Source organism: Fundulus heteroclitus, chromosome 12 (genome assembly GCF_011125445.2).
Source record: "Fundulus heteroclitus isolate FHET01 chromosome 12, MU-UCD_Fhet_4.1, whole genome shotgun sequence".
In the NCBI taxonomy this organism is placed as follows: Eukaryota; Metazoa; Chordata; class Actinopteri; order Cyprinodontiformes; family Fundulidae; genus Fundulus; species Fundulus heteroclitus.
In genome coordinates, this window is record NC_046372.1 from 10,324,162 (window position 1) to 10,347,079 (window position 22,918).

A 22,918-nucleotide genomic window follows, 5' to 3' on the forward strand; every position below is an offset into this window, starting at 1 on the left:
GCAGTAAAAGAAAATCTATTTCAGTTACATTCCTTTGACCTGTTGATGAAGAGAATTGTGATCAAATCCTAAATTTTACGTCTCCGTCTTATACCCCTGTTCCACTTTTGCATACCTGCCTTGTATTCAGTGGCATTCCAGCAACGTCTGCCCATGACATTGTTTCTTACAGCATACATGACAGGGCTATCACAAATTTTTGTTGATTTGAATTTAAACTGCATCTCAAAGCCATGCATGGTACACATACAGTATAACTAACAGCTGAAGCATTTACACAGCTGCTTGTAAAATATTGCAGCCATGAGCCAATAATAACCTTAAACATATGTAACACTATGCAAATGCTCTGTTTACACTGAGGAAGATTCACTCTCACCAAAATGCCAGATGCTTGATAGCTGAAAGAGAAGTCGACATCATGACCTACATTTATTAAATTTGGCTGGCAATGATCATAAGGATGTACCCATAGTTTCCAAAGCACTATTGCACACTCTTCAATGCATCAAAATTGAGTCAAGCATGTTTCGAACACAGGCGAGTTGTTCCTGTCCACTGTTACCACATGCTTACTCAGGATCAGGGATTGTTATGATCTGAACTGAGCTGAACTGAATTTGGAATGAATTTAATTATATTGAACAGATTGGGCCTCTTCAAATAAACAGATAAAATTTAATTGAATTTGTAAAAAAAGTAATGATACATTCAAATGTCGGATTGCTCATAAAAATATCTACACCCCTACCTGATTTAAGTGCCCAGGGTATGGGTGGCACTTGTGATTTGGCCTCACTGTATTTTAGACCTCTGTGTAACATCTCGTATCCATAAAAGCTGAGGTTAAGGAGTTGCTGCCAACTGGATTTGAGGATGTTTCAAGATGTAAGCTTCAAAAAAACAGCTTAAGGCTTTAGGGGGTTAATAGAAGCAGATTGGATTTAAAGATTAACAATGAAAGCCTATCCGGAAATCTAGGAGGTCCACCATTACCGTCATTAATGTTGACTGAGTGTCCCTTATGTAAAATCAGGCTAAAAGTGGTACAATTGTAAAACAACTGTTTCTCTAAAGATAAAACCTAATTGAAGATTATGGTAAAACTCACTTTATAACCAAACTCTACCTGACTTCATTTTGCTTAAAACTTCACTGAAAATGCTTAGTGACAATGGCTTCATCCGGTCCACAATACCAAAAATGTGAAGTTCTAATTAGGTTTTGATCCTTTCAGTCTTAGCAGGAGCTCCAAAGAGTGTGAAATTGGGATTTGAGCCCTGTAAAATAATAGTCTCAGTAAAAAAAGGCAATGTCTGTCTTTCCTATTTAGATCCAGATAACAAAAATCACTGTGAGTGTGTGTCCCTATTTGACGTGATTGACTGCGTCCTGCTAGCTGAGCCGCCTGCCACGCCGCAGCAAATCTCGAGACAAAATAAAAAATCTTTTTTCATATTGAGCAAGAAGTGTGCACTTTATATTCGTGTGTCCTCTCTGGGGTGTGACAAGGATCAAATCCTATTACTGATTTCATTTCCAGTTGACTTCAGCTCAAAAATAGCAATCCACGATAAAACCCCAACAGGCGTTTTTTTTATTTCCACTCCACGTGCCTTTGTGACACTTTTCAAGCTTAACTAATTCTTCCAGCAACCGGCTCGCATGTTAATCGACGTGTTCTGCTGATTGAGGCGATATTTCAAATCAAAAACGCTAATGAGCTTTTTGATGCTATGCTGTTCATATTGTAACAGAGACAACATGCAAGCTCAAGAGGTCTGATATGATGAAAATAACTTTTCTTATCTACAAAGACTTGTTAAAGCAGCAGTTTGTCAAAGTGAAGCTCCCACCACTGAGGCGTGTCATGGATATGTCAGGCTACCAACGGTAATCCCAAAAATCCAAGGCAGCTACAGGTAAGTCTCAAATTCAAAACCAAGACCAAGATATGTAACTTTTCACTTCCTAAATGTTCCCTCTGCTATATTTAGTCTAGGATGAAGAATATGATGTAGTACCCGAGTCCAGTTTAAATATCTGTAAGGGTTTTTCCACCAAACCAGTTCCAGATTTAAAATGGAGGTCTGTGCACCACTGAAGGGCAAGTGCTTGGGCTAAAAACCAGGGGCTATCGAGGCCATTCATCCATCCTGAAATTTTGTAATATAATATAAAATCTCCCAAAAAGATGTCTGGAAAAGTTTATAATTGTGGCATAAAAATATATTGGAGCCGTCTTATTTAAATGTCTCCTGTCCTTAGTATGGTAAACCAAATTAGTGAAACCACATGGTGCCGTTTGCACATTTACTGTTTTAAACTGATTTTACAAATGCTGTTTGTGGCTCAGTGTTTAGAAACGTCATCGGGCTCATAATCCGCGATAAGAAATGCTGGTGACTGATGTAAAAGAATGGGAAACACAGGCTTTCACTTAAAGCAGCCTTTATAAATTAGACCAGCGACGTTACGATGTTTGTTTGCTGGGATTGGTGAGACAAACACTGTCATGCATGCCGTCAAACTGTCCCCCAAACACTTTGATATCCAGCACTTGATCCATGTGTTTGATAAAACCTTTTGTGCATAGCTTAAATAAAAAACAGATAGCTTTTTAAGATTCAACAACAGGCACCATAGTGCGATGACTTTTGGGAAAGTTTAAGAGCATAAGGGTAAAAAAAAAAAAAAAAAAGTCAAATTAACAAACTAAAATGAAAGTTTCACTCCAGTATACTTTCTTTGGAAGTTTCTGGCCAAGAATATTTTTTTTAACAAGGCCTTGAGTATGTTTTCAATGTGCTAGGGATGAAGATAAATACCAGCAAGTATGTTAAATATTCACTCCAAACATTACTACACGGTCGCGCGGGGAAAAACATAGTACGGTCTGAATTAGTGTTTCCTCCTCTCCAAGAAAAATAGGTCAGTCGCGGGTTTGTGATGAAGCACTACTGTCTTTTAATGAGTCTAACTCTCTGAGCAGCACTTCAGATAATTGCTGGCCAGCGCTGAAGAGGCTCACGGTTCTCCGACGGCGGCGGCTTTTGGAGTGTGAGGTACTTACCGCACCATGGTCTTGAGAAACCAGGGCCTGTGAGCGATAGAAGGCACAGCCTCGTCCATCAGGGGATGCATCTTGATGAAGTTGAGTGTGTCATCAGGGAACTCATTGGATACCTTGTACCTCTCCATGGATGGAGTGCCGGCACAGCTGCCAGGTCTGCAAATGGAGTAGAGGCAGAGGGAGGTAAAAAGTATGAGAAAGAAGGGGGAAAGGGGAAAAAAAAATAGTTTAAATGAAAAACCACTTCATAACAAGAGGCCGCCAGAGGACAGAAAGTCTAATTTTCTTAAAATCAATACGAGCGAAGCCATAAATGACCAAACACTTACTCCCAGAGCCTTCGGTCAAATCGGTGGACACATGATGTCTTCTTTTCTGAGTTTTGGGGTAATGCACTGAGTCATTCTATCAGTGTGATCCTTTTACAGGGAGCTGGTAAAAGAGAAGCTGCTTTTGATGGCATATCCTCTTTGCAGGCATGTCACCTCGGAGAGCTTGTAAAACCTCTTTACAGTGTGCTCTTTGATACCCTTTCACAGCACATAATACACACCAGGTCCCTGAAATGTCAGCCAGCTGGCCTCGCACTGTAAATATGTAAGGAGCAAGCCCTAAAATATACATTTGTGCCTCCTCTAGAGAAATGCATATAACTTAAAGATGTTCAGATGTGGAGCCACTGGCAAAGAAATTTCTGTTAGGCTTGCCCCATTTTCCCTTTTTATTTTATTTTATTTTTGTGTACTTTAGAGAGCTGTGAACGATTTTACCGATGAATGTGGTTTGACTCGCCTGATAATGACTAGAATAGCTCCAAGCCTCCTCCTGACATCCTGGGACAACCCTTCAAATGGGTTCAGACAGCAATGGAAATGTTTTAGATGTTTCTTAAATGAAAACATTGCCCTGCTAGAGATAAACTGAGAAGTGGGGTAACGCGTCGGATTATTTTCAGCTTGACCCACCCTGACCAACCCGAAACCTTTCCAATCACAGATGTCAGCACACCTAAGCAGTGACAGGGAAAAGGGCCCAGCAGAGACTGCACTTTTCTATTTGCAAAAAAAAAAAAAAAAAAAAAAAAGATACAGTTTCTTTCACCAGGCTGTCAGTCTAATGAACACGTAGCAGTCAGAGAGCTCGTATTGATGCTATGCTTATTTGAACCAATCCAGACATGTCTTCTTTTTTTGTAAAAATGCATATAACGTCATATTCAATAAATTAGAATGTTACGGAAAAGCTTGTTTATTTCACTAACTTAATTTAATAAGGGAAACAGATTATATAGATTAACACAGGCTGATAATGTCTTAAAGTCTTTATTTCTGTTATGATTTTTTTCTAACTCCAGCTAATAAAAATGCAGCATTTAAGATGAGAATATTGTATCAGACCAATAAAAAAGCAAACATTTTTCATGCAGAAACGGGGGCTTGATGAAAAGTATGTTTAATGCCTGCTTAGAGGTTGCTTCTGTCAAAAGGTGCTTTTAATCCGAGAAACAAGCCTCTTAGAAAAACGCATATTCTAATTGATTTAATATGACTGTTTACACATATTTCCAAAAGTAATTCTAATTATTGACCAAGCACTGTTTTACTGCATAACAATATTTTGAACGCTGACAAAAATCGCCTAAAATGGGGATCAGCCGATCAAAGGTTTACAAAAACCAAGGATGAGAAAGTGTCCACAAAACAATGATCTGTGCATTCCTACTTAAAAGGCCTGGTTTAACTATAAAACCCTTACACCAAAGTGGATTCCAAAAACTATATACTATTTGAGGCCACCACTCCATCCTGGAATAAGTTATGGAATAATATCTGCTGTTAGTCTACAGGGTATGTGCGCGCACACACACGGACGGACGGACGAACGGCAGAGCAGAAACAGACATGTATTAAATAGGAAAATCTGCAAATGATTGGGTTTGAGAGTCTAGCACATGGAGAAACAGACTGCCACATGACCAGACCTTGGTGGCATTGTTACAACTCTCCATCTGCTTGCATGCAGATAAAACGGGTCTGAATTGCAGCGGAGAGCAAAAATGCAATCATTTCATCGATTACTGCAGTGAGCAAACGTGGGGCATATCTGCATCTTGAAATTTTTGACCTCACTGACGGTAAACAAGTCGTTATATGTACTAATTGAGGTAACAAAGGGTGAACTCGCGCTTATACGTTCATTCATGCATTAAGATGAGCAATGCTGAAGATGTATTTCCCTGGCTTTATCAAATCCCCTGGCTTTAAAAGAGAAGACCCATACACCCACCAACAATTATCATGGCCCAGATCTTTGTAGTAAATCTGTTTTTTTCCCCTGCGGACATAAGAAAAGCTCTCAGTGCTCTAATTAATGAGATATAGATGGGAGATTGATCAGGTTGGTACATTTGTGGAATTAGCCAGCCATATTTAAAATGATCTCATGCTTCATTTACTGATGCTTATACAGCTGCGGGTGGGTAGCAGGGGAGCTAATGGATGCAACTTTGGGGGAAAAAAGAGTGACGGAGAGCAGATATTTGTACAGCAGCTTGCAAAAGTGTTCATACTCAATAAACATTTTCCTATGATATTACGACCACAAAGCTCTATGTTTTACTTTTTATATGGATTTTATGTGGTAGACCAACACAAAGCAGCCCATAAAGGATGAACGTTTGTGTGGTTTTCTAATAAAAAATAAAACTTTTGCAAGTGTGGCTCTTTAACCATTTTATTCTGATAGCCCAAGATCAAATACAATGCAACTAGATGCTTTTAAACGTAATCAGCATGTGGAATCTGCTGGTGTGTAATTTAACCTCAGTGTAAATCAGATGTTCTGTGAAGAACCCGGGGTTGTTAAAAAAACAACAACTGGTGAACAAATATCTTCATGTGAAAGAAGAAGCGCTGGTCTGATGAGACTTGGCTTTTTGTGGAAAACACCTAGTCACCCTGAACACTCCACCCACCATGAAATGTGGTGGTGGCAGAGTCGTGCTGTGGGGATAGTTCTCTTCAACAGTGGCAGGAAAACTAATCAGAATTAACTGAACGCAGGGCAATCCTGGGGGAAAACGCCTTCAACGCCGGGTCAGAGTTCCACCTTCCAGCAGGACAACAACCCAAAACATGGAGCTATTATGTGGCAAGATTTGGAAAAAAATGATTTTGACAGATGCTTTTCAACCATCATAACTGAACTGGGCGATTTTGCAGGGAAGAATGAGCAGAAACTTCCAGTCCAGTTGTGCGATGCTGGTAGACTCGGTTCACAAAGGGATGAAAACGAAGGCCTTCCACACTTCTCAGAATTTTCTTGCCAATTAAAGAACGATCCTTTTCCTCCAATTCACAGTCATAAACTACTCCGTGTTGGTCTATTATTAAAATGTCTGCTTGATACATGACAAAAAGCATTAAGGATCATGAAACGTTTTGCAAAGCACTTTTGCCTTATAAGACAACTTTTGCGCAGTGGATATTTAAACTGTGACCAAAGAAACTGCTGTAAAACACGGTGTTGCCCTTTATCTTTGTCTGAGGTGCTAACTAGTGGAGGCAGAGGAGGATCAGGCAATAGTGTCATATTTTCAGACTAGTCTGCTAAAGAAAGTCAGCGGGATGGTGTGTGTGTGTGTGTGTGTGTGTGTGTGTGTGTGTGTGTGTGTGTGTGTGTGTGTGTGTGTGTGTGTGTGTGTGTCTGTACCTAGGCTTGGGAACCCTCTCTTCGGGAAAAGGCGTCCAGGTGGAGTCTGGGGATTTCTGCTCTTTGAAACGCCCCGTGAATGTGTGGGCCACCTCCGCCATGTCGTAGGCACACACTGCCGAACCTGGAATACTGCCAAAACACAAAAACACACATTAAAAGAGAAAACAAACAATGCGAAAAACAGGCCAGTTGACTGAGCATTTCAAAAGGAACACGGTGCCAATTCTGGACTATCACTAAAAGACAGAAAAATGGATTTAAAATCCTATTTCAGTGGGGCGTAAAACCTCTGAGGATTGCTTATTTTAAATGTTGAAGTGAATGCATTGCAATTATAAATCAAGTATTATTCATTTTGTTCATAAAGTGGATTCAAAAGTCTACATACCCTTGTTAAATACCAGGTTTGTCTGATATGAAAAAAATTAGACCAAGATAAACTTTTTATCCACCATTTAGTTTGACCCCCAACCCGTGCAACTCCACTGAAAAAATAGCTCTCAAATCTTTTAAAAGGAAAAAAAAACAAAAGACTTAAATAATGCCGTTGCATGTATATTCTTACAGCTGGGGAAGTTTGAGAATTAACCACCATATTCAAAACAAAATACCAGACCTCTGATTAACCCTCTGCTTCTTTAGAGCTTCCTAGCACTTTCTGAATCACATCTTGCAACCAAAACCGCACGGAGTCGCCAAAGCATCAGAGAGATCTCATTCTCCAAAGCTTTCAGTCAGGAGAAGGGTACAAAAGAATTTCCAAGCGACAAAAATCACCAAATGGGGAAAATACTGTTCAACGGAGACATTACCAAGAACTGGATGTCCCTCTAAAATTGTTGACAATACAAGAAGGAAACTGTCGCTGGCTACGTATTGAGTGTGACGACATTCCTCGTATTCTTCATACGTCACGCCTATTAGTTAGACTGGCAAGGTGGAAGCCTTTTCTCATGAAGAAAAAACATCTAAGCCTAGCCAAGTTTTGCTAAGACTATTTGAAGCCTCACCAAAGCACGTGAGAAAATGTGGGATGACACCAAAGCTAAACCGTCTAGCCACAATTCCAAAAAAATATCTGCAAATCCCAAAATGAACTTCATAATCACAACATGGTGGTGGAAGCATCAGGCTTTGGAGCAGCTTTTCTTCATCTGGAACTGGGGACTTAGTCAAGGCGCAGAGAAATATGAACAGCTCCAAGTCGATGTTGGCATGAAACCTTCAGGGCTTCTGCTAGAAAGTTGAAAGAGAAGAGGATCTTAATCTATCTGCAGGAGAACAACCCAAAGCGTTCACCCAAATCAGCAAAAGGATGGCTTCACGAGAAGAAAATCTTAATTTTGGAATTTGGAGATTGAAAACTGTGGGGTGATTTTAGGAGATGAGACAGATTTAGGAAGCGTTTGCAGGATAGAATGTGCAAATATTGCCAAATTGCTGATAGAGTCCTGCCCAAAAAGACTGAATGCTGTAATGAAATGAAAACCTGCTTCAGCAAAGTATTTGTGTAAGAGTATGCACGCTTATGCAACCACATTATTTTTTAATGTTTTTTTCTTTCATTCAGTTTTTCCACCAAGTTGCAGAGGTCCTACTGATGGTGGAGAATGAGTTGGTCTTTGCACCAAATAATCCTGGTTGTGCCATGACATGTGACTTTTTATATCCACAATAGTAATCTTTTAGATATGGTGTTTTTGGCTCTTTCTTCCTCTCAGACTGGGTTTCCCCAAACGCATTCCTTGCGGCATCGAAGTTCATAACAAGTCCACTGCTGGGTTCCAAATATGAACAACAAATTATCTTATTACTGCCCCTCATTCTCAAATGGGAAAAAAAATGCCCATCTTGTGATAGCAGCGCAGCAGCCGCCTTTGTGCGGAATCAATGCATAGCTGACTATTGAGTCACGGCTCTTATTTCTTTATGCAACTGCATTAAAACGTTTTAAAGGAACTAGAGAGAATGCATTATTTTATTTTATTTTTTGCTTTTTTTCCCTGGTTGGATTTTCTGGCTGTTGCATCATGAATTAAACTCGTCTCGTAGACATCGGGGAGACGAGAACACACAAGGGCAGCATTATAGAGAGCAAGGTCAGAAAGCTGTTAATTCTCCGCTCAGCTGCTAAATTACAGTAACTGCCGTCTCCATTGAATGTGTACAGAAAGCCAGACCATTATATTCCTGTTAGCATCAGACGGCGGGGCTGGAAGGAGGGACGGAGAACGAGGTGGGCAGCAACCCTGTCGTGTTTCCAGACAGGCAAACTCTGAGTCCTGTCTGCGCGCTAATTTCACTACGCGCCTGTGAAACGGAAAATTAATGCTGGAACCTTATAGAGATTTTTTCGGAGGCTCTGCTTCGTTGGGTTTAAATGTCCATTAACCATGCTCAATTGCGTTGTCACAAGTAATTGTCTTATCTGCTTAAAAAGCGGCCATAAAATGGAAAATTACAATATGTATGAGCCATCAGACGAGCTCTTGTGCTTTTGTGGTAATTTTCAATTTAGATAAAAACTCCCGTGGCCCTCAAGAACAGCTAGGAATATAAACTGTGAAACAGAAAATAAGACGTAAGGCCTTCGAGTCAAAAGGGCAGCGAGGCTGTTTTGACAGAAGATGTAAATGCGGACGCCGTAACGTTCGGAAATTACGTGTCGCCGAGAGGTGCAAGCAGCTCTACCAGCGTTAATAAAGGTCAGGCTGTCAAAATGTTTTTAGGAAGTACGTCTAACCAGAAGAGATAATCAGGATCAGAGCTTAGAATCTGGATCTGAGATGCAGCTTCCTGTCGCTCGGGATACCTGTTGTAAGGCGTGGAGAAAGTGGCCATCACCACGTCACGCCCATTGATGTGGATGACGTCGGTCACGGCCTGCAGGATGTTGAAGTAGAAGTGGGAGTCTCCCGGGATGGAGCAGTTCAGGCGGGACTTTAGAAACGACGTCCATTGCTTCTCCAGGACGCGGGGCGAGCCTCCGCGGTCGTTCTTGCAAACCCTCGCCACCCGGGGGAACACCACCTGTGGGAGCCGAGCACATTTAAAAATCTACGACGTCTTAAATCAGCTGCTTGTGTCCCATCTCACTTTCTAAGTGGTATCCATGGAGTTAACTTACAGTAATATTGAAGTCACAAGGGGCACTTATTTTATAAGATGCCACAATTAAGTCAATCACAATCCAAAGACCATCTATTTGTTGCTTTTCCTGTGATCCCAAATCTTCCTCCGCAGGGCATGCTTTCCATAAATGAGATCTTTTTACCGTGCAGGATAGTTGGTGCAACATTCAAAATTCTAAAATTACAATGTTTGTCACACTGTCTCTTTTTCTATGCTAAACTGTTATATCGTAGCAGGCTGAGATTGGTAAAACTAACAACAATTACGGGTACTTTTCAGCTCTTTCTGTTTTCCAGTTTCATCAAATTTTCCATATCAGTAAAGAAAAACCTTTTTTCTCCCTTGATCACATGCAGACTAAAGGAAAATACCAGCTTTCATTGGGAGGGAGGTAGGGTAGATCCTGGGAGCGCTTATTTCAAAAGTTAAAACTTTTTGAAAAAAATCTATAGTCAGAGTTGAATATTTAGGTGCAGGAGCAGCTTGTATACACGCTGTTTTTTCAAACATATTCATGCACCTTGGCCCACATACTACTTCTAAACTCATTTGTACGTTGGGCTCAGGTTCCAGTGAAGGGAACTAATGCTGCAGCAAGACGTATTGGCCAATTATATGCTTGACTTGAGAAGAGTTTGGGGATCGCTCCATCAATTCCAACATGACTGAGCACCAGTGCACAAAGCAATGAGTTTAATGGAGAGAGTCCTGACCTTAACCTGACGTATACCTTTGGGATGAATTAGAGCAAAAACATCTGAGCCGGACTTTCTCATCCAACATCAGTGTCTGACCTCACAAATGCTCTTCTGGGACAACAGCTCAAGATTCCCATAATCACACTTCAAAACCTTGTAGTTGGAGCGGCTGTGGCTGATAAGGGTGGCCAAACGCGCAATCTAAAAAAAAGAGAATGCAGCTCCAACTTAAATAAATTGCTTCAGCCGCTTACAAGTAATTGAATTGAGTTTATCCAGCTTAATTTATTTACGATGGTTTAAGTTGACCAATTATAAATTGAATGAATTACTTTAGATCAACTGAATTCAATTACTTGTTACAAGTTGAAGCGATTAATTTAAGTTGGAGTTGCATTCTCTTTTTAGAGTGCGTATTAAAGCCTTTGTATTAAAAATGAAAGTTCATGAAAACGTTATTGCAATAGTCACTCTTTTCTTTACTGAAGGTGGTCCTGAAGCAAGAAACCAAAACCTTATCTGTGTTTATAAGGGATGATCAGTCCAAGTATTTTTAATTTTGAGCGTGAGATTATGAAAAAGATTATTTTAAGAACAGTTAAAAATCGTTTAGCAAAGAGCAAGAATCTAGAACCAGAAACTAGCTGTAGCGTTATTATCCAGCCACCGTACTGTCAAAATGAACGAGACCCTCCACAACATTATCGTCTTTGACTTGATATAACCATAAGCAACAGGAAGTCATTCAAGGCACCAAACATAAATACATTTTTTATACAGATTCATATTTTTGTTTTGGGTGCTTTTGGCGCCCCAAAGTGGAACGCGATCCCTGAGCGGACAGCCTTAAACCACACGTCATAGGACTGAAAGAAGATCCTGTAAAATAAATAAAGTCTTTCTTCCCCTGAAAGAACCCAGCGGCTAAAACTCTTTTGAAGACAGAAAAGTCTCGACCCATCATTTCATCACTGTACCTCTAATTAGACAGAGGAGTAAATTGGTGTGTTATGTGTTTGTGAATCAGCACCTGGCAACAGAAATTTTTAACCATACAGCCTCAAATAAGAGCCAAAAACTGTAATTACAACTCTGCCGTTGGATCTGGTAGCCAGTGTGGTAATTAGCCGTTGTCACACTATATTCAACAGCTATAACTCCAAACCAAGGCCTGAAATTGACAGTGTGAACTGGTGCAAACATCCATTTAAACCAGATCCTTAAACACACACACAAACACACACACACACACACCAGGATCCTTCTTTTTGACAACATACAGATATATGAATGGGATATTCTGTTTCACTGTGTGATTATAGAAACTGCTGAGTGAGTGAAAGTGTCAAGTTGAAGGTTGAACTAACATCCATGTAAAGAAATACATTTCCCTTTGTTTTTCGTTGTTTTTTTGGGGTTTTTTTTGGTTTTTGTTTTTCAGAAAAAAAGAACAAATCTCCTGCAGCAGATTTATTAGTTTGCCACATTGCACAAGCAACCCTTTACATTGTCAGGCCAGGCCATTCTGCAGGGAAATAATGAAGAGATATCATTCGCTGAATGTTAAATTGCTCTCTGCTCCATCAGATCTCCCACCACTTGCATAATTACACTGACGCAGCTTTCAAAACACCCGGCAGATTGAGAGGCTCGATCTGTATTCATGCTCTATATAACACATGGCTGTCGTTTCTGGCACTGAATCCATTACTTCTGTGTGTTGCATCGCCTCAGATCTGCTCTCATACTGTTCTCTCTTATATCCCCTTTAATTTATTCTCCAACGTACATGCTCGTCCCCTCTTCTACCTGCTGCTCCATTAAACTCTCTTATTGCTTGATCCAAACCTGAAATGAGATGATTAAAGTGGAAATTTCTCGTCCCGCTGGTGTAATACCCAAGAAAAGTCTGCTGCTGCTCCTTCTTCAGCCTTTTTCCTGTTCCCCTCCAGGTGATTTCTCTGCGGCACTCGGGTGGAATTTCTCATGGGAAACATTGAGACAGGGGGGGTCAAACAGGAGCATTGCGGAGAGGATGCGGACGTGTAGCTGAAGGGATATATTTAGCCTTCAAAATGGTTTCACCAGACGTCGATAGGTTTTGTTCTTCTAGATCTATTTTAGGTCCTGTATCCTGTTCGTTGTTTCTAAAATATGCTTTGGCCACTTAACAACTCCTGAAAGCCTCCTTCCCATAATATGATACACCCATATCCTGTTAGCTTCCCCAGGCACTTCCTCGTTCTCCCAGTAAATAGGAAGTCACCTCTGATTAGAGTTCGAACAATCGCAGAAGAACCAGGCCTGTGCTTACCTTTCCCATTGTGTTGTACTCCATTGCGATTTCCCGAAAGAAGAAATAGATGAAGTCTCCGTAATTGACTGCCTGGACAAAGTACGGCTCTGCATGAGAGAAACGAAAAAAACGGAAAAGAAAAGGGCAATTCAAAGTGATGTTTTGCCATGACAAAATAGTTCTGACACCATATTTCAAAGCAAACTGTCATATTATGCAGAGAAGCACCGATTGCTATTCTTGACAGCCTCAATCTATAATCCTCCATGTGGGCAAAACAATTTGCATGCGGGAAAAGACTGCCTCCCTGTCGGGTTTTGACAGACCGGACTGGTGCTTGTTTCACCCCGGGGGCAGAACAATTCCAGTTGGTGCAGGATGGCAAAATAGATCGGCTTCAAGGAGAATGAGGATTATTTGCATAAGTGGTTCTGCCCTTAACTATCGTCAGACCGGCCGGGACGAGATTCTTACGAGCTGATAACACTGAGAAAAACATCCCACCGTTTAATGGCTTTTACGAAACGATTTGAAACTAAAAGCGTATTCCCCGAAATAATTGCTTTTATACATAGAAAAATATGGCAACTTCTTTTCTAACATGTAACGATTAGAAAATAATATAAGATACAATGTAAGAGTTAAATAAAATGTAACAGTACATAATAAGCTTTAATTTAGTTTTGTGTAGAATATTTCTTATTATTTTACTCTTTAGGACGTAACCTTTCATAATTTAACAATGTTAACTGAATGATACAGGTCCAAATGCACCACACTTCTGTGAGTAAATAAATAAATATTTCATTTATGATCTAAATTTGGCCTAAATTGAAACTGAAAACATATTCATGCATAGTTTATAAAACATATAATAAGTTAAATATATTATACAAAAAAGCCATATGAAATCATTTGACTGATACTGATACTTTCATGGTTGCAGCACTTTTTTTCTTGCCGGACATCGCCCTCGTAAACTGCCGGGATTTCCGCTATTCTGGTTGATTTGAAGCTAAACCGCTACGCTGGGTTGACCAATTCAAATATTTGACTCTGATTGACTAGCCACCGTGTCAGTTTGAATAATTTCAAGATGCAATGCAGTGACAGAAACCTTGAAATGAATATACATAGCTTTTTATTCCAGTTTCAATTGATGTTTTCTACAGTTAAATATAAATTAATCTATTTAAGTATTTGCACATATAAAAATTCTGAATACCAATATTTATTTATTACATGCATTTATTTTATTGGCATATTGGATTTTTTTTAAATGGCTTAAAAAATCTTGATTGGATTAAATTATTCTAGGAAATGTGGAGGAGCTTTGTTTCAGCCAGCTGACCAACAGCGTGCAGCAACAAGTTGGGAAGGGCCAAACTGCATTACTCTGTATTAGGCCTTGTGCACACATATAAAAACTAATATCTCCCCCACATAGTTTTTAAAAATAATACCGTACTTACTTTTTTGAAAAGTTTTCACCCACATGAACCTGTGTAAATTCGTCATTGACCACCAAAAATAAATAAATGAAAAAAAAAACCCTGTAAACCAGCTGTAATGTTCATAATGTTCCATGTACGCTTTTATTTTGAAGTCACATGGCAGAGGTAACATAGGTGGAAATAAACGACCAGAGATGCTGGCGGTTAGTGAATTTCTCCAGTTTAACATTGATTAGACACATATTGCTAACAGTGGACTAGGCCAAAAAACCCAGCTGGAAAAAAAAACCTGTAACTCTGAAACTTTCTCTGGCAGCAGATTAAGGACTTTTAAGCATGCAACAAGTATAACTGACAAACTTTTGCAGTTTTGAAATTCAGAATTTAAAATTAAAAGAATATTTTGATACTTGGAACCTGCCAGTACCTATTCTCCCCACACTCATGAATGATGGCTGTATGAAGTATGGAGAATAAATCATGAGTGGTGACTCATCCATGTCCATAGTCTAGTTTGTTTTCCTTCTTGTGGCCACAAGTTTTTTTGTTTGTTTGTTTTTTCAGTAACAACAACTTAGTTTCCATGTCCTCGACTCACCTTTCAGCCACTTGGAGTCGTGTTTGACAGTGCGAAGAGTCGGGCTGTCGCCGAGACTACGATAGATGACCGCATCGATCGCTAGGAAGTCTGTTACTGTGGCTGAGTACAGCTTGCCATCTGGACGGGGAATGCAGAGGCAGAAAGCGCAATGAGGAGGAAAGATGGCGAAGAATGAAGAGGAAAAGACAGAGAGAGCCATAAAGAAGAGAGAAAATAAAAGGCATTGAGTAACAAAGAGGTTTCCTGCCCTCCGTGGCTGGGTACATGTTTCAGAGGACTGAGGAATGAATCACACAAATGAAAGGGATTCCTTGACAAACAACAAACAGACTTTAACATTTCTTATTGGCCGATCATTAGAATAAAATAAAAATGCATAATCCCTACACTCCCGTCCAGTTTAAGACGCTTTCATGCACATCCAGATACACACACATGCCTGCCCAAACACAATGTGCCACCAGAATGACCTCAGCCTGGCTCGGCCTTAACCACAGTGGAAACTCAAACGACATAATTGAAAGGATAGCAGTGAGAGGAACCCTCTTGATTACTCAGAGCTTCCAGCTCCTTTCCAAGTAGCTCTGCTACGCATTAACTGGTCGGGCTTGGCATCTACCCCTGTCACGGGACAGCTCATCAATAGTGTCATAAATCGGGTTATAATAAATAGGAACAAGGACTGCATGTCTTTAGGAGCTGGTGGATCGCACTGCGCCAACAAAGAGAGCTGACTCATTCTGGTTTCCTTCTCTTATAAATCACATCCATATTGGAAGAATCTAAATGAGAAACAAAAAAAGGAATAACGGCAAAGCCAGAGGCAAATTATTTTTCTTGCTGTTACCATAGCACTACTGATGCATTTCCAAGGACCCTAATAAGAAACAAATTTCAGACGCAGAGCAAAAGTAGCGCCAGGTTTGGTGATTTTCCTCTGACGAATGTTACACACACTGGCTTTCCTCTACGAGATGTTGTCAGAACGCTGCCGTTAGAATAAACCACAGGGTATTAAGGGGTAATATTAAATACAGCCACAAATAATCTGTCACTCAAATACTCTCAACTTTCCCATTTGGCTCCGACTAGCTTAGGTAAACAGTAGCTGAAGACACCAGGACATTTGGGGGACAATGTTTTTGCCTTATGTGACTGGCAGAAGAGTAACAATACATCCAGTTCACAGGACAAGAAGATCCACGATTCTGGGTTAACGAGCAGGAAAAGACAAATGGTTTCTATCTTGTTGTTCACTCTTAAATGTTTCTTTTTTCTTTCTAAGCACAACTAGGCGAATGATTTATAAGAGTTGGAAGCTTCTTCAATGCTTTCTTATTCTCAACAGGGCGCTCTTTTTATTACAAGTCTTTATTAGCCAACTCCGTCAGCACAGATGGACAATTCAAGAACAACTTCCTGCATTACTTCAAGAGAGGAGTCTGAGAAAAACTTTCAAGGTTACAGCACTCACCTTCATATTAAGGGCCTTCAGTAACGATTTAGACTTACTTTCCTAAAGTCACATCCTGATCGCAACTAGCTAGATCTTAGCGGGACAGACTCTGACGAGAAATGCTGTGCTGTTTTAATATTGAGAGATCTTCTTACGCCTCTTGTGAACAACTTGTTTTAACTTCCAAAAAAAGTAAAAAAAAACAAAAAACAACTGGACTTGTTTTTTGTAGTTGAACATTTCTCATACTCACGCACTACTTCAAGGGTGTCTTTCCCAAATTGTCGTGCAATATGCTGGTGAAGATTCTCAGTCATCCAGGTCATGGTCGTTCCAAAAAAAAGTAAAAAACCCAACTGGACTTGTTTTTCATAGTTGACAAACTACTAAAAACAAGTCCAGTTGGGTTTTTTACTTTTTTTGGAATGACCATGACCTGGATGACTGAGAATCTTCACCAACTTGTTTTAACGGCAGATAAACGGGATTTATTGTTAAAATGTCTGAATGATTGACTCACACAGATATCTTACCAGCAAAGAGTGCAACATTGGCGTGCTTGGCATCGTACGGACAGCGTGCCATCCCGCTGATCTCTTCTCCCAGAGCCTCCAAGGAGTCCATCTGGGGACAACAAACATCGGAAAGTTCAGGAGATGGTCAAAACTGTGTTGTCTGTGGGAATTTGCAAGGTCTTCACAGCTCCTTAGTTCACAGTTAAACTAAGGAGGGTGTCTTGATGAAAATAAGTTTGTCTCATCCAACCCAGCAGTGTGCTCATTTAACTCTGGTGTAAACTAATAACCCTTGGATGCCGTCCTGGTGCCCCACCGAGGTCTGTCAAAGCCACACATGTGGGTGTATCTGGGAAACTGTCACCGAGTAATGAAAAGACAGAAATGTGTCTCATAGTATGGGTGGATGGATCTTTTCATCCTCCAACTGTGTTGATGTTGAATAAGAGTTTAAACAGCCCTCAAGACAGATCTTCAACCCAGGTGTGTTGTATTGCTTTCCCCTGTCCTGATTTCCTTAATCTGAGCCCCCCCCCCCCCCCTAAGAAACAAGTACAAATAAACATATGTCAAGGAAAGACATTGGTGAGCAAACAGCCCTGAGCAGTGGAATTGAGGTTTTCTATTAATAGGAGCAGTAGGGGTGATTGGTTTTATCTGTTGTATCTTTTAGAAAACTGAGAGAATGAATAAAATCTGGAAACTCAAACATGTTTCCATGCACAGTTTTCCCCTTTCATCCTCATCTTAGTCCTTCAAAAACTTGTCAAGGCTGTGTGGGAACCCTGAAATGGTGCTGAGGCCAGTTTCCCACGTACACACACACTGTGTGACATTGACTCTGCTCATTAATTGACATCATTCACCACAGAAAGGCTTAAGAGTTTAGAAAAGAGCAGCAGTTTGAAAAAATTGCGGCAGTATGACTGGCATTGCTTGTGTGGTTTCTTCATGTTAGCTGTTATAACTAAACCAAAAGCAACGATAAACCATACACGATTAATTCAAGGGGTCCTGGACTGACGGTGAGTCTTTCCCTAAAGCAGGGCAGCTCGAGTATCTTGATGTCTTGTTCTTAAGTGATGGAAGGATGGAGCGGGAGATGGAGACGGAGATGGATATGCAAATTGGTGCCTCATCTGCAGTTAAACCTGAGCCAGACAGTGAAACTCTCGATGTTCGTCAGATATATGGATGATGACTGAGAGCGACATATCTCAGATACAGGCGGCTGAAATGAGTCCCCCCCCCCAGTACAGTGGGCAGACCCAGGCTTAGAGAGGAGGTGAGCTCAGAGTACAGCCGCTGTTCCTCTTCGGTATAAAGAAGAGGTTCAGACATCTGACCAGGATGTCTCCTGGCTGCTACTCTTTGCAGGTTTTCCAGAGGGGAAATACTTTTAGACTTAGACTTTATTGTTATTCAGCTGCACATTTAAAATGTACAATTAAGCAAAATGTCATTGCAAGGCTTGGAGTTAAAACACAAGACGAAAGAGAAACATTATAAATAATCAACTGACTCATGGATAGCGATACAATCCCTTCTGGTCTGGGAATAACATGGGATCCCCCAGAATGACCTAGAGAGTGTCACTGGGGAGAGGGATGTTCGGGTTTTCCACGGACAGGTGAAGGACAGCGGACAAATGGATGTCCTGGAGTGGAAATGATCAGAACTGACAGATGTCAGGATCATATTTGAACCCCAAAATGAATGTATCAAAGCACCTTTAGGTGAAATACGTCCCCCAGCATCAATATCGCAGACGTTCCATACAAACAGAGAAGCTGAATGACTCCCACTGTGTTCCTATTTGCCAAATCTATTTTGAGTATTTTTCCGGGCCTGAAAACTACTATTTCCCTCCAGGCGGACGATCTCTTTGGATTGGAATAAAGACAAGTTTGTTTTTTTTCTTGTTTTGTTTATTCAGTTTTGTTCCAGTGCAGTTGGCAGAGGATGGCACATAATCAGACATGGATGAAAGGTCACTATCATCCCACCATAGGATAGCTTGTGTTGCCCAGCATGTCTCAGGATGCTCTCTCACCCTGGCTAATGACCAGGGGCAAACACACATGGATGAGCGAGCAAAAATCTGCAGAGTTTACAATACATCGTTTTTTTTATTTTTCCCTCCTGGATATCGTTCTTTGTATGTAGAAACAGTCCTCACTTTCTCTCTCAGTCTCTCTTGACAAAAGTCTTGTGGGGGGGGGGGGGTGCTCCTAGTAACTGCAAACTGCTTACGCCACCCTTTCTGGTCTCGAAACAGGTCATTTGTTTTCTATTCCTGTCTCGGCGGAAACGGTTATCATCTGCCCACTAAAAAGGTCACACTCTCACTCTCTCACACATACACACACACACACACAAACTCCGGCGCAACGGTGGAAAAGCTTGCCAGGGAAATTGTTGAGGCTGGTTTGGCAGGGAAAATTATAAGTGACCTTTCACAATAAACACAGAAGCACCAGCGGCATGCAGGGCACGGCTCTAACTCCCATTCCCGCCTGTTTATGCAAAAATTCAAGTACGATGTTGCAGCGGCGCAAGGCGGACGTATATTGTGTTTTAAGACAGGAGAAACTGTAATTGTAGATTAGATTGAGCAGATCAGAGCAGGCATGAGTAGCTGAAGGTCAGGTGTGTAGCCACAGAATCTGAGTGCAGCGTCAGCAGCTTCTGTCATCTACGCAACATAAGCACTCCCCTCCGTCTCCGAAAGGCACTGGCACATCACTCCGAGCTTTCCCCGCGCCCCTTCCATCTCCACGGATGATTCCACCGACGCGGTGACCTCTGTCCGCTGGGCCGGGCCGGCTGTCACTAATCTGTTCCCGCCGTCCGAGCGGAGGAAGACACTCCCCGGCCCCGCTGGCCGCAGATATGCGCACGGCTCCGATCTCCTGTCGAGTTGGCATGTGTGGAGAAACAACACCCAAGCGCTCCCTCGCACGGCGTCAGCCTTGTCAAAAGCAATATTCAGTGTTTTGAAAAACGGCAGGCAGAACAGGGAGTAACCTGCCGCTCTACCACCGCAACGTTTTCAAACATAAGGAAATTCAATATTTGATCTGGTTGAAGGATTTGTTGATTTTCTCCCCCCCTCCCCACCATTTAGCAGACAAACATTATTATGCTGTCAACCCTACTGGCTGCGACGAAGACAGACGGGTTTCAGCTTTGTGGAGACACAATTCAGCATAATGAGAGCTCTGTCACATGTTGCATTAACAGCACACTGCTCTGGGGATCTACTGTATCTTGGCTTGAGGTACAATGCATCAAGATGAATTAATTACTCCAACAGCTCATTGTTTTTTTTCCATAGGCTATATGCTAATTAATTAGACAAACACAATGTGGAGCCAAAACATGCCTATCAGGAACGTTATAATTGGTTCAGAATTCAAAGTGAGGTTCTGATCCCACGTATGGGTGGTTCCTAAAGGACGCTGTAACACCCCCCATTTGCTGTAATCAGGGTATTTCTTACTCAGAAAAAGCATGTGCTTCTTTTTGTTGGCTCTACAGAAATGAATCTCCTCGGGATTCAAATTGAATAGCCTGGTAAACATTATTTTTGTTTTACATCATTTGTTGACTGCACCAATATAAAGTTTGCCAGAACCGATATTATTACCCAGAAGTGTTTACAAGTCATTTATCCCAAGTCAAGTTTCAAGTCTTTAAGAATTAAGCCCAAGACAAATTTTAAGTCTTTGAGGGAAAAGTTAAATCTTAATCTTAAATTGGGACTTTGGGACTGAAAAAAACGGTGTCAAAAGGTTGGTCTAAATTGTGAAGTTTGCGCAATAAAGTTGCAAAACTGATCATTGAGCAAAGTTGATGTCCTGCACCTGTGGAGCACCTTTTCCATCCATTGTGTGTTGGAAGATGTGCCATCATTTTTACTCCTCAAGTTATTAAGTTGATGGAGCGACATCAGGGTGGTAAATATTACAGATTCATTAAAAATAACACCCCAAAAATGTCTTAGGTAATCTATAGTCCAATAAATAATTAATCAAGGGCACACTCTTAAAAAATAAACATGTGCATGAAGATAAGATAAGATAAGCTTTATTCATCTCACAATGGAGAAATTCACTTGTCCCATCGGCTCAATAGTCAAAAGTCAGAAGAAGGTGCCAAAGTAGGTAAGTAGAATCAGTTAGATACAGTTATACAGCTATATACAATTCTATACACTTCTATGTATAAATAGGTTATTGCATATATGTTATTATACACTTTATACAGGAATATTGCTCAGGATTATTGCACTGGTTATAACACCTTGTATAAATAGGTTATTGCACATATGTTATTATACTCTTATTATACTAAGATCATTAGCTGCAGTAGCTGACATACAGCCTTGGGAGTGGTGGTCTGGTGGTTAGAGCAGTGTGCTTGCACTCTGAGAAGGTTGCAAGTATCCGGTTCGATCGCCGCAGACTACTAATGGGGGTCCCTGAGCAAGACCCTCAGCCCCAGATTGCTCTATGGGTGCTGTGATAGCTGCCCACTGCTCCCAAAGAAGGTTGGGTTAAATGCAGAAGACAAATTTCATTGGAATGCACAACTGCAATGACAAATAAAGATTTTTTTATTCTACATACGGGCTTGCTTTAACTCCTGATTATATGAGACAAAGACTGTCAATGAGGCTCGTGTCTTCTTTGCCTTAAAAGTCAGGTCTCAGGTGTATACAACCTAGTCTGCCCCCCACCCCCCACCCCCACAAAAAAAGTAGGTCAGAAAGTTAAATCCTGTAAGGCGAATTATTTAACAAGCCAAACCTGAATTCCTTTTCTTCCTACGTATTCATATTTTAAAACAAATGTGCTGCGTTGAATTTTCTTAAAGCAGCACTTGGAAAAATACCAAATAAATCAACTTGGCTTTTATGACTCAAACCAAAATAATTGCCAAATGCCTGAATAAAATTGTTTTTTTTTTTTGTTGTTGTTTTTTTACTTTTTTAAATGTCAAATTTTGTTCCATCAACAGGATATTTTTTTGAGCTGGTTGATTGCCTGTGATTTAGTTGAAAACACAAAAACATGATGTTTCATGGACAAAATGCTGCACGCGTCCTGGAGTTTCTTCACGCCGGAGTGTGTCAAATCTGACAAAAACGATAAATAGCCTCAGTAAGTCATGACTATGACTTGGTTCTTAAGAGTCCAAAAGTCCCCACCGTCTTCCTCCTTGCTTGCTGATTCATTTTTTTTAGATCGCTGACCCACTCTTTATAGCTGGGTTGAGCCAAATGAGCAAATGTGTTCTTGTGACACATTTTTCCACCTGCAACAACTCTCTCCTTCCATAAAGGTCAAAAGCACAAGTTCCCACCTGTCCTGGGAGAGGTGGTACGATCTAAAAACAGAACACATCTCTCTGGGACATTAATGGTCACGGCCCATTTCTCTGTAACCAGTTTCTGAGGAGTAGGAGGGAAAGGAAAAAAAAGCTGTGTTTTTACATTTTAGACCAGAACTGGAAACTGAAGTATTTGTGACCCTCATTCATCAAAATCTCTACTTCCCTTTTCTGTTTAAAAGTCATTTTTCAACACGTGACGCATGTAAATTAGTCCTTCCTGATGTAAAGTTACTTAATATTCAGCGTTTTATAGTGTTTTTGCAGGTGTACTGTCTCGATAGAGTAGGTTCTAGAGCAAAAAAAAAAAAAAAAACCAGGTGAAACATTTTTTTTTACCCAGCAACAAAAACCACTCCAAATCATTTCAAGTACACCAGAATCAAGTCCAGGCCTCATCACCTGGGAGTCTTAGCGACTCCCCATCGACTCCCGCTGCTGCGCCGGGCAACAGGCGAAGAAGCTGACTCCATTCATATATCAACCCAGCTGGATGGGGCGTTTATTATGGCTGCACAGCAAGAGAGTGACAGAGGGAGAAGCCAACAGAAGGAAAGATGGTACAGTGAGGGGAGCGACAGAGGG

At 40.8% G+C, this 22,918-nt stretch overlaps 1 protein-coding gene across 4 annotated transcripts in view; it reads right to left on the reverse strand.

Moving 5' to 3' along the window:
• The window catches only part of sema6a (sema domain, transmembrane domain (TM), and cytoplasmic domain, (semaphorin) 6A), a 166,501-nt gene that overhangs the window by 43,278 nt on the left and 100,305 nt on the right, over positions 1–22,918 (reverse strand). For all 4 annotated transcript variants that reach the window (XM_036143898.1, XM_036143899.1, XM_036143896.1 and 1 more), the window contains exons 7-12: positions 16,958–17,048; positions 14,966–15,085; positions 12,932–13,020; positions 9,600–9,817; positions 6,785–6,916; positions 3,074–3,229 (exon numbers count right to left, since the gene is read on the reverse strand). In XM_036143898.1, coding sequence (XP_035999791.1) covers positions 3,074–3,229; positions 6,785–6,916; positions 9,600–9,817; positions 12,932–13,020; positions 14,966–15,085; positions 16,958–17,048 — 806 coding nt within the window. The remainder of the gene's footprint in view (positions 1–3,073; positions 3,230–6,784; positions 6,917–9,599; positions 9,818–12,931; positions 13,021–14,965; positions 15,086–16,957; positions 17,049–22,918) is intronic.